The sequence below is a fragment of the Phalaenopsis equestris genome, unplaced genomic scaffold (genome assembly GCF_001263595.1).
Source record: "Phalaenopsis equestris unplaced genomic scaffold, ASM126359v1 Scaffold000287, whole genome shotgun sequence".
In the NCBI taxonomy this organism is placed as follows: Eukaryota; Viridiplantae; Streptophyta; class Magnoliopsida; order Asparagales; family Orchidaceae; genus Phalaenopsis; species Phalaenopsis equestris.
The window spans coordinates 889,733-900,903 of NW_018164729.1; the positions used below are offsets into that span (position 1 = coordinate 889,733).

The following is an 11,171-nucleotide window of genomic DNA, read 5'->3' on the forward strand; positions in this document are numbered from 1 at the left end:
TTAAAATTCTATGAATATTCTTTCAAAATTAACTTAATTTTATGATTTATATCTTTTAAATTTTTGTTGGATATTAAAATAAATAATTAAAATTTTTGATACAAGATATTAAATAATATAATCTTTAAAATCTAAATAATTTAAATATTAATTTATAATGAAAAGCGATTTTCTAATAGCTGTTACATGCATTGTTTGCTAGAATATTTGTGGCTTTAGAGAGATAATTTAATGTTTTACTTTTATACGACTATTCAATACACAATGTAGATAAAATAAGGTTGTAAACGAGATTAAAAATTTTCATTGAAAAATCTCTAGAACAAGAAAAAAAAAAGGTGAGGCATAATTTAATTAAAATAATAAATTTTACATGATGTGTGGCTATAGAAGTATGTTTTTTTTTTAAATTAGGGAATATAATATTATAAAATTTAGACAATTAGATTAACCTCCTATGTTCGTATTAGAGAATATTAAAATATTAGTAAAAGGTGGTTACAATGATCAAAAGATGATTATGTGAAGATCATAATTTGTATATGATTTTTCACACGACTATTGCTAGATAATGGAGGTAAAGTGTGACAGACGAGCAACAATGGTTGGGCAACAATAGCTGATAATTGTTTGACAAGCCTTTAAAGCTCTTATTTTTTTTAAATTTATCTCTAAATTCAAGTTCAAAGCCCCCTTGCATGAAAGAAATTGGGTCTTTTTGTCATTTTTAAGAGTAATATTTTGATCATTTTACTCAAAATTTGAAAATAATCAATGAAAGGTGATGGCTCTGTTAATTATAGTCAATTTTTTTATAATATTTTTGTGTTTTAATAACAACATAATTAAATAATATTAAACTTAATGGATGTCCCTTGTCAACATGATTATTTTAATTGTCAACAGATAAATTTCTTTGATTTATTGAATAATGCTATGATTTTCTTATTATATTTTATGTGTTTGATTTGAGCACATTTACGCTTAGATTATTACACTTTTAGGTTTTGTTATGTCCATCCCACTTAGAAATTCATTTTAATAATAAAATTGCCAAGATACATTTTAGAAGATTCTAAAATTAATTTAAAAAATATCTAATTCAAATAATGCATATGATTCATATTTGATCAGATGAAATTTCAATTTGATTATAAGTTTTCAAATATATAATTTGAATGATTCTAAGATTAAGTTAAAATAGAAAAAAACTTGATTATATGCATTTTGCCTAAAGTATTAAAATAGAGAATTTTTTTTTTAAATTTCATTTAGCTTTATGATAAAACTATTTTTATCATAAGCTTGACTTCAAATTTCATATTTTTTTTTCTTAAAAGTTAAATTATTAGAGAATTGAGCTAAAATTTTTAAAAAATAAATTATAAAATAATATAATTAAAGGCTTAAAGCATTAAATTTTCATGAAATTCTTTCATAACCATATTTATAAATATTTAATAATTTTCTTATATTATCCACAAATTTAATTGTATTTATCTTTTATAAATAATTATATAAAAAAAGTTTGTTATATTAAGAATATTATATAAACAAGGGCAAGTGGACAACTGCTATAAAAATAGTATTGGGTTTTGCCGTGAAGTTTTGACTAATGGCCCATACTTTAATCCTGAAATTACAGTACAGGCCTACTCCTCATAAAGTTGATGATAAACGGTCGTTTATTTCTCCATCCAGAAAGACAGACGACGTTAAGTAGGCGTTACGCGGCCGAGAGGACCCGGTCTTCAATCCTTAAAAGCCTGGTCTTTCTTCGATCTATGCAGAAAGAGAGCTCGATTTGGTGGCCTTCATAGTTTTGAAGGGGGTGAGATAGAAAGAAAGAGCGCGAAGACCTTTTGGTGAGCTGACATTCACCCACAATCTCCCCTTGTTCATTCTATCTATCAAATTTTCTGCTAAATTTTGTTGAATTTGGTGTTGATTTTGGTCATTCTTGGCCTGTTGCCCCTAAAATTATTGAGTTTGGGTTGTATAGGATAGTTTGCCTGTTCAGATTCTGAAATTTGAGGTTTTTTTTTTGGGTGGAGAATTTGTGTATTGATCAATTACTAGGGCGTTTATGCTGGTCTGCAGGGATTATAATTTTTTTTTTTTTTTTTTTTGTATTATTTTCGGATATTTTAGGCGGGGGGTCGGGGGTGGGGGACTATTTTTATCATAAGCTTGACTTCAAATTTCATATTTTTTTTTCTTAAAAGTTAAATTATTAGAGAATTGAGCTAAAATTTTTAAAAAATAAATTATAAAATAATATAATTAAAGGCTTAAAGCATTAAATTTTCATGAAATTCTTTCATAACCATATTTATAAATATTTAATAATTTTCTTATATTATCCACAAATTTAATTGTATTTATCTTTTATAAATAATTATATAAAAAAAGTTTGTTATATTAAGAATATTATATAAACAAGGGCAAGTGGACAACTGCTATAAAAATAGTATTGGGTTTTGCCGTGAAGTTTTGACTAATGGCCCATACTTTAATCCTGAAATTACAGTACAGGCCTACTCCTCATAAAGTTGATGATAAACGGTCGTTTATTTCTCCATCCAGAAAGACAGACGACGTTAAGTAGGCGTTACGCGGCCGAGAGGACCCGGTCTTCAATCCTTAAAAGCCTGGTCTTTCTTCGATCTATGCAGAAAGAGAGCTCGATTTGGTGGCCTTCATAGTTTTGAAGGGGGTGAGATAGAAAGAAAGAGCGCGAAGACCTTTTGGTGAGCTGACATTCACCCACAATCTCCCCTTGTTCATTCTATCTATCAAATTTTCTGCTAAATTTTGTTGAATTTGGTGTTGATTTTGGTCATTCTTGGCCTGTTGCCCCTAAAATTATTGAGTTTGGGTTGTATAGGATAGTTTGCCTGTTCAGATTCTGAAATTTGAGGTTTTTTTTTTGGGTGGAGAATTTGTGTATTGATCAATTACTAGGGCGTTTATGCTGGTCTGCAGGGAATTTAATTTTTTTTTTTTTTTTTTGAATAATATTCGGATATCTTAGGTGGGTGTTGGGAGATGGACGATCATCTAGTGCTTCATGTGGATCGTCTGATAGCTCCACGGACGGTGGAGACGGTGGTGCATGGAGGGGATCGACCAGCTTCTTCTTTTGTGAAGGAGGAAAATGCAGTTTCTGAAGAAGATGCCCCGCTGATTCCGATGGTAGAATGCCGCATTTGCCAGGAGGAGGATCATAACAAGAATCTGGAGACCCCCTGTTCTTGCAGCGGCAGTCTCAAGTTCTATTTTTATCATAGTTCTCCCTTTTTGTTGGATTGTTCGAATTTTATTGTTTGATTTGTTACTTCAACTCTTCTGCTCTGGATGATATTTTATGTTTGATTTCTTGCTTAATTGACACCATGCTTATTTCTTGCAGAATATAATATTTCTTGTTTTGATCAGTCTTATAGTTCTCTGCTTTGTGAAGATGCCCCTTGTCCCTGGAGAATTTCTTAGAGTGTTGCCTGGTCTTTTTCTTTAAATATTTCTACTGATGCATGTATGGAATTATGCATCTAATGTATGGGTGTTTCTTGATAAATGGATTTGCGCATATTAGCACGAATGTTGGACCAAGAATTCAGCTCTGATCTATTTCAATGAGCTAAACCTTGCTTAGCTCAAGATATATGATTGCAGCTAGCACGAATGTTGGACCAAGAATTCAGCTCTGATCTATTTCAATGAGCTAAACCTTGCTTAGCTCAAGATATATGATTGCAGCTAGCCTTTGCTAGACCTTAGGTGGAATGAATGACTCTGAGCTGATCCCGTGTCGGGGTTAGATCAACTTGAGATTTGATCTTTAATAGCCCAATTTATGGTGTCTAATTTTGAAAATTTGATTGTATATTTTGAGTGTGTTTTGGGTAATAATAAGGTTAACATTATATAATTTTATTTTGGGCTTTGCTTACACACATTTTGAAATGACCCATTATTGTGACCCACTATGGTTTACAGAGATGAGATTGATGATATGCTACTAAGTCAGGTCAATGTACCTTTCAACTTTGAGTTTCAGTATGTTGTGTTGCACTAATTGTAGCGATAACTCATGTTTTTGAATCTTGCATAGGTGATCTAAGAGTCATATAGCACACGAACTATACTTTTATTGGAGTTGCAATTTGGCAGATCCTTGTTTAGCTAACATGTTAGCCTAGAGTTGAGTGGCACCTACTAGATAGTGTCCTGAGGCAGTTTGGGACAATACAATATACTGAAATGCTTCTGATGGAGCCTAATTTTGGAAAAGTATATGGTAGCGGTAGGGTTGATTTTGATTGGGTTGACTATCATGTGATAGAATATAAATGCATTGGTCGTTCAGTCTAATGAAAATTTTGATGATCATGGTGACAAATAACTGAGACAATATATGTTTTAATATAGGTTGTGGGCCTCATTATATTTATTAAAGGCATCAACAAAACCCCGAATGACTTTTTACCCGAGAGCAGCCCTAGATCAGCTGTTGGTATGTCAATATCATTAAAATTCAAATATTCATGCATTTATATTTCAGGCTTTCTTTTTCTTTGTTACAGTGCAACTATTTTTTAGAGTTTAGAGGGAGCTACAACCTTTTTTTGGTAGAAATGAGAATGCCTTCATTCAACACACAATTAATATGATTGAAGAGCTATGTATTGTTATTCGGTGCAGCATGGATATTGTGAATGATAGGTACTGAGATAATAGCAAACAATTTAATTCTATAGTGCCGGTCTTTTCCTCTAGCGCTCTGGATCATGAAATGTTCACTTTTGCAGATTCATGCCCATTTACTTGTTTGGGTACATTGTCATCCCACGACATGCACAACCCAAGTGGTATACCATCCTTCACACAATAGACATCATTTGGTTTCATCTGGAACGTGGGTTTGGCAGGATATTCTATGCATATAAATACACCAACATATGTTTGCCAGTACTGGATGCTAGCTCCATCGCAACCACATCATCACAGGTCATGAAATGGTCCAACCAAACATCCGCAACAAATGAGGAAAGGGAGAATGTTGATGTTGACATAACGGAGCATTATCTATTTGAATGTCTATTTGAACACCTGATCATTATGCATATGAGACGGATGCCATTCGAAGATGTAGAAGAATGCACTAGTTTCATATTTTTTTAGATGTTATTTTCTTTGATATTTTTTATTATTATGTTCTATTGCTAGTGAAACTATATGTCGAATAGTCACATGGACTTGTGATTTCAATATAGTTTTCTGTTGCTATTATTTTTTGAAAATGTTGGATGTTCTTCACATAGCTGATAAAAATTTGACACTTCAAAATCATGTAGTCACCCTACCTGATATGGTCCTGAACTTTTGAGTTTATCGCACTCACACTTTGCCAAGTTCATGCCATAAAAAACATAGATTTTTGCTAATTGAAAATTTTTATATACCATTGAGTTTTCTTTTATTCATCGTTTAGGGCTTGTTGATATTCCATTCTGTTTTATTATCTACCTATTGTTTGCTTGGCTATATCATGTCTATCATTTGACATCTGTCTTTTATCACGATGTTATGTCATTCTTTCACTAAAAGGTTTTCAATTATGATACTAAGGTTTTCGTGTTTTCTATATTTATCTGGATCCAATATTCTGTACTAAATCTTGGTTTCTATTGGCTTATTGGAGTATAGTTCAACCTCTGGTAGTTTTCTACCATAAAATATGTTGATTTAGTTCATTTTTATCTGTTTAAGTTGATGTGTTTTCAGTAATATTTGTTCTCACTTTTATTTTCTGGCACATTTGTAGTTTGCTCATAGAGAATGCGTGCAACGATGGTGCAATGAGAAGGGGGATATAATTTGTGAAATTTGCCAGGAGGTTTGTTGTAATCTTCGTTTTGGCTCTTGGTTTTACTGATATTGTTATGTGAAGTTGGAAATTAAATTTACAACCATGATTCATCTTCCTCATGGCAGATATAAATGCCTCCTACTTGGTTCATTCTGCTTATTTAAAACCGTCAAAATATTTCATTTAGATAACAGCATCAATTCATTTGAACCAGACCTAATGTGATAGTTGGACGTTGAATGAGTTAAAGCGTGGTATTTCTTGGTCAAGAGATACCACCTTTGTGATGCTAGTGAAGTGAAGTTCTATTTTGATGAGGTGCTATCTATTTTAATCAATTTGGATATAGGTTTTCTATACATATAATGTTATTGGTTGTTGATTTATCATAATCATACAAAGTGTTTTCAGGACCGCTAGACTACAACCCATCAATACCTCTTACCATGCTCTTACCATGAACTGGATTTTGAAAATTTTTACCACAGATCATACTTTTTAATTTATGGCAATTGTAAATTGTTATTAGACCATGTCAGGAGAATATGACTGTAGTATCCGATAATACATTCTTTATATAGGCTGATTATTATTATTTTTGTTATTCCAAAGTTTTATTCATGTGTAAATGGTCAAAATTTTACTTCTCTCTATTTATGGGGATAAATATAGTTTATGCTTTTGACAGAAGAGTCATCCATGCATGAAATTGCATAGAAGGTTGTTTGTGGATCATTTTATTCTCAAATGCTGCCACTTAAAATTGGTGTATTATTGAGTATTAATTGGCTAATCTGGCCCAAATTATATGATTGCAACTAAGATAGTTTTCATTTTAATGAGCTCTTCTAGAGATATTTGAAAGCAAGTATTAAGTTTTACTATTATGCCTATGTGTAATAATAATGCATGCAATTTCACGCTCTTTTAGGCACTCACATTTGCCAGATATGTAGCTAACGTTTGACAGTTAAGCCAACTACGAGTCTAATTAAATAAACACACGTCCGAGGCGTATGTCCTGAATGGTATATCATCTTAATATCAAAGTATATTATAGAAAAAATATAAACCATCTCTTCTCTTTTATTTTAAAATATAATCAAGAAACGTATCTGGACGTTGAGGTCACTTTGAAGTAGCTTGAGATGGAGTATCTCTATGATTACGTTGCAGATGTGATGCCATTTGAACTTTTGATTAGAATTTAAGGTTGCATGTCCATTATATTGTTTTGATTTAAAAGTCAAGGTTTTATCGCAAATTTTTATGTTATCCTTTTTACCTTATGATAGTGAAGAATATTATAGATTGACTCAAAAAAATAAGGTGGAGTTGTCCCTATAAATAATGCATAAAGACAATCTTTAGGCCCAATGAATTTCTTATTGAGATTTATATTGTAGTGATTGAAGATATTAATATTTAAAAATAAAGTTGTTGTTTCAGACTGTCAGCTAAGAGGAATCAATTTTTTTATTCATATAATGAAATTATGAGAGATTAATGGAACATGTATCAATCTAAGAGCACCAATTTAATTTATTGTCATAAAAATATACTTTGGAAGTGATTTTTGTCCAGATAATTGATTGACTAATACATAGAATTAAGAAATGATTATGTGATTAGAAGGCATGTGATCAATTGCCATGATAATATAATGGAACATTGACAATTATTAAAAGTTGTTGTTGTGTGACCCAAAATTTTATAATTATGATTGTTTTACATTAAAGTTCAATATGAAGTTTATATATTCTTGTATATAGATATGTTTACAAATGTATTCAAATAGAGTTATCTTGGTTAATTTTTTTTTACCTATAATATGGTTCTAGTTGGCAAGCCTTCTTTTAAAATAAATGAAATGTTATAATAATGAAGGAAATGAAGCCCTTAAAATTAATTAAATCAAGACCGAATGTATGATATATAATTCTAGTATATATGATGTTAACAATTATCATTTGATGATGATTAAAATGGAGAAATACTTTATCATTTTGGCATGATAAGAGAATATCATGGAGCTAAATTTTATAAAACTATTAGTTCAGTATTGCTGTAGAATCTAAATATTGGGCCATAAGAAATTATTGATATCTTAGTTGAATATGGTGTAAGTGGGAATGTTAAGATTGACGTGTGACAAAATTATGAAAGATAAATTAAAGAATGTTTATGTTAGAAGAAATGTAGGAGTGACATTTATTGAAGACATGGCGACCGAAAAAGGACTTGGCATGATTAGATATGTAAAATGAAGGTTAATATGATTTTCTTAAAATGTTGGTCTAAGAGGGCGTTGAGATTGACGTGTGAGAAAATCATGTAGGATAAATATTACGTTGACTCTTAGTCTAAGAGCAAATTTGTCTTTTGTACGCCTAAAGGCAATTTAGTCTTTTATTATTATTGTTGGGTTTTATTATTATTATTGTTGGGTATAAATAAGTTTGTTATGTCTAGGGTTAGGTTTATGCATGAGATTAGAGTGTGAATCTTAGGTTTAGGGTTCGCCAACCTCTCGAATTGTAGCTGCTTATTGTTGTTTTCGTCTAGTTGTTTGGATTATTGCAATAAAAAAATGTGTTTTCCCTAATTTTTATGGAAAAACGTGTGTTGATTTTGATGCCAGATCACAACAATAAATTAAAGAATGATTATATTAGAAGAGATATTGGTGTGAAATTTATCGAAGACAAGGGCATGGAAGATGGAGTTGGCTTGCTTAGACATGTAATATGTAGGTTAGTACATCTGTTCCTTAGATGAGTTGCTAAAATTACTATTAGAGTATTAGGAGGGAAAAATAATAGAGATCCCACGTTACATTAACAGAAGTTGTTCGAAATAATTTACGAAGAATAGACGTCACAACTTACATGACACTCAATAGAAACAAGTTAAAAATATGCCAGGCACAGGTGTTTGTATAGGTTAATGGTGATGATGAATGATCTTCTGTACCTTATTATGTCTTAATAGAATGACAAATAAGGATGGTATGTGCCTTTCATAGACATACTTATTTTTATATAAATATCATATGAACTTTTCTTGGGATCAGGCTTGATGTAATGCTGCTTACAATTAAAAAAAACTTTAGATTTGGTCATGGATGATGTTTTGTTAGGAAGATTATGGCTTTTTATGGCATGCATATGGATCTGGCTGCAATGACAATTGTTATTAAAAAAAAAAAAAACCAGTTTCAGTAATAGGATTTTCCACAACATGAACTATAGTTAATACGCTAACAAGATTCCATATTATCATGAAACTCAGCTTTTAGTTTCCATTTTAACATTAATGTCAGTGATTAAATATTGATGCACATAAATTTTGTAAAGACTTTACGTTGGAGCTGGTCAATAACTTAACTATTCAAATTTTTAACAAAAAGGTCTACTTGAAACACCGGTCTTCACATTTTGTCCCAACTATGGTCCATACGATGCATAAATTTTTTATTTCTGGTCTTTCAACCTCATGTCTTTGCTATTATGTTATAGTATGAAAGCGTGATAATAGCCTTTGATGTTTTGACTGAACTTATTACTCTGGGTTGATTTGTGGGAGTTTTCCTCTTGATTTTCAGCCTTATAAGCCCGGGTACACTGCACCGCCTCGTCCTCCTGATGAGGCCATTATTGATATAAGGCAAGCTGCTGACACACAATCTCTCATAAATACTGTGCTATTATAACCGAGTAATTCAATTAAATGGACATGTTTGTTGCTCTTTATTTTGATATATTCTTATTCTTGGAATTGCAGTGATGGATGGACAATCACTGGTGCTTCTATAGACCTGCGTGATCCTCGCATTCTTGCAATGGCGGCAGCTCAACGCCACTTCCTTGAAGCCGAGTACGATGCTGCTGCTGCTACTAATGCTAGTGGCACCGCATTCTGTCGATCTGCTGCTCTAATTGTATGTTCCGTACATCTTGCATGGTTATCTGTTAGGATGCTGATAGGATGAGACGCATAAGTTTGCTCTGTTGTCTGATTCATCTTTAGTTAGCCTGTTCATTGACATATCATTTTTTGTTACAACAAAGTTTTTTTTTTTCTCTGCCTTGATGGCTGAATTGGTGGTAATTAAGTTTTCTCTTCCTGTATAGGTTCTGATGTAATTTGGTGGTTTTTTTTTGTAACCCTGTTGCAGTTGATGGCCCTACTGCTACTGAGGCATGCATTAAGTATGACTGATGACGGAGATGATGATGCTGCTACCTATTTTTCCGTAATTGAAGTTTTCCTATGCATTCTCTCAGCAATCTTTTTTTTTTCCCTTTATTTTCTATCTTTTTTTAGGTTGCTATTAACTTTTTTAAGTTTTTTTTTGATGGTTCACAGATCTTTTTGATGCGTGCTGCTGGATTTCTGTTGCCATGTTACATCATGGCTTGGGCAGTTAACATCCTGAATCGAAGAAGGCAAAGACAGGTACTTATTACATCTTATTTTTTTTATATCCGTGTTATTTATTATTTTTTTTATGAGCAGCGTGAGCATTCAACCTTGGTTTCTTGATATTCTTCGCTTTATTATCATCCAATGTGCTACTGTTTTACGTCTAATGAATATAATGCCACCATCTTGACTAAGTTCTCACCAATTTACAGGAAGCAGCAGCCATGGCCGCAGCTGAAGTTGCCTTCATTCTTCAGTCTAGTCAAGGAAGGAGCCTGCAGTTTACCATTGCTCCCGAATCACCTGCTACTCCTCAGCAAGAGCCTCATCACTAAACGTTTCAGACCAGCTCTGTACAGAGCTACTTCGGTGTTACTATTTCCCTTATTTGCACTTTTGAGGTGAAAATTAGAGGTTTTTAAATACATGTGCTCGATAAATTCATTCTTAAATTCTGAATTTTAGTATGTACATAATTGAAATGTTCATGAGATTTTCTGAGATGAGATGGATTTTGTTAATGAATTGTACCAACCTTTTTTTGGATGATATTGATCAATTATAAATTCTTGATGGTGAAATGATACTCCTCATTCACAAATTAGTGATATTATTTTTTTTTGCTTTAATTATGGATGTTTTTATGAACATTTACAGGAGGATGTATCTTAGTGTGTGCTTTTCGTTGATGATAGCCTTCTTGTGGATAATTAGAGAAAGAGTACAGGAAACACTTGAATTATGGAGGTCTGACCTTAGTTTAAGTAGATCTAAAATTGAATACATGGAGTTTAATTTTAGTAATAGTAGATTTAGTGGTAGAGTTGTAACAATGGGCGATCAAATCATTAAAAAGAGTGAATGTTTTAGATAT

At 31.9% G+C, this 11,171-nt stretch overlaps 1 protein-coding gene across 3 annotated transcripts; it reads left to right on the forward strand.

The window, feature by feature from the left end:
• Positions 1 to 1,829: 1,829 nt before the first annotated feature.
• LOC110025037 lies at positions 1,830 to 10,812 on the forward strand. Of its 3 annotated transcripts, none has more exons than XM_020725282.1 (8): positions 1,830 to 1,865; positions 3,013 to 3,273; positions 5,828 to 5,899; positions 9,477 to 9,538; positions 9,656 to 9,812; positions 10,050 to 10,127; positions 10,241 to 10,330; positions 10,510 to 10,812. In XM_020725282.1, the coding sequence occupies exons 2-8, from the start codon at positions 3,049 to 3,051 to the stop codon at positions 10,630 to 10,632; spliced, it is 807 nt and encodes a 268-aa protein (XP_020580941.1). In that variant the 5' UTR covers positions 1,830 to 1,865; positions 3,013 to 3,048; the 3' UTR covers positions 10,633 to 10,812. The 3 variants fall into 3 exon arrangements, with proteins under 3 accessions (XP_020580941.1, XP_020580938.1, XP_020580940.1); XM_020725279.1 differs by lacking the exon at positions 1,830 to 1,865 and adding an exon at positions 2,653 to 2,750 and having other exon boundaries at positions 3,035 to 3,273; XM_020725281.1 differs by lacking the exon at positions 1,830 to 1,865 and adding an exon at positions 2,664 to 2,751 and having other exon boundaries at positions 3,043 to 3,273.
• The last annotated feature ends 359 nt before the right edge of the window (positions 10,813 to 11,171 follow it).

Coding starts and splice junctions, on each gene's coding strand:
- LOC110025037 (XM_020725282.1), top strand. CDS start 3,049: ATGGACGATCATCTAGTGCTTCATGTGGATCGTCTGATAGCTCCACGG. Junction 5,900..9,476: donor TTTGTGAAATTTGCCAGGAG/GTTTGTTGTAAT, acceptor CTTGATTTTCAG/CCTTATAAGCCCGGGTACAC. Junction 9,813..10,049: donor GTCGATCTGCTGCTCTAATT/GTATGTTCCGTA, acceptor ACCCTGTTGCAG/TTGATGGCCCTACTGCTACT.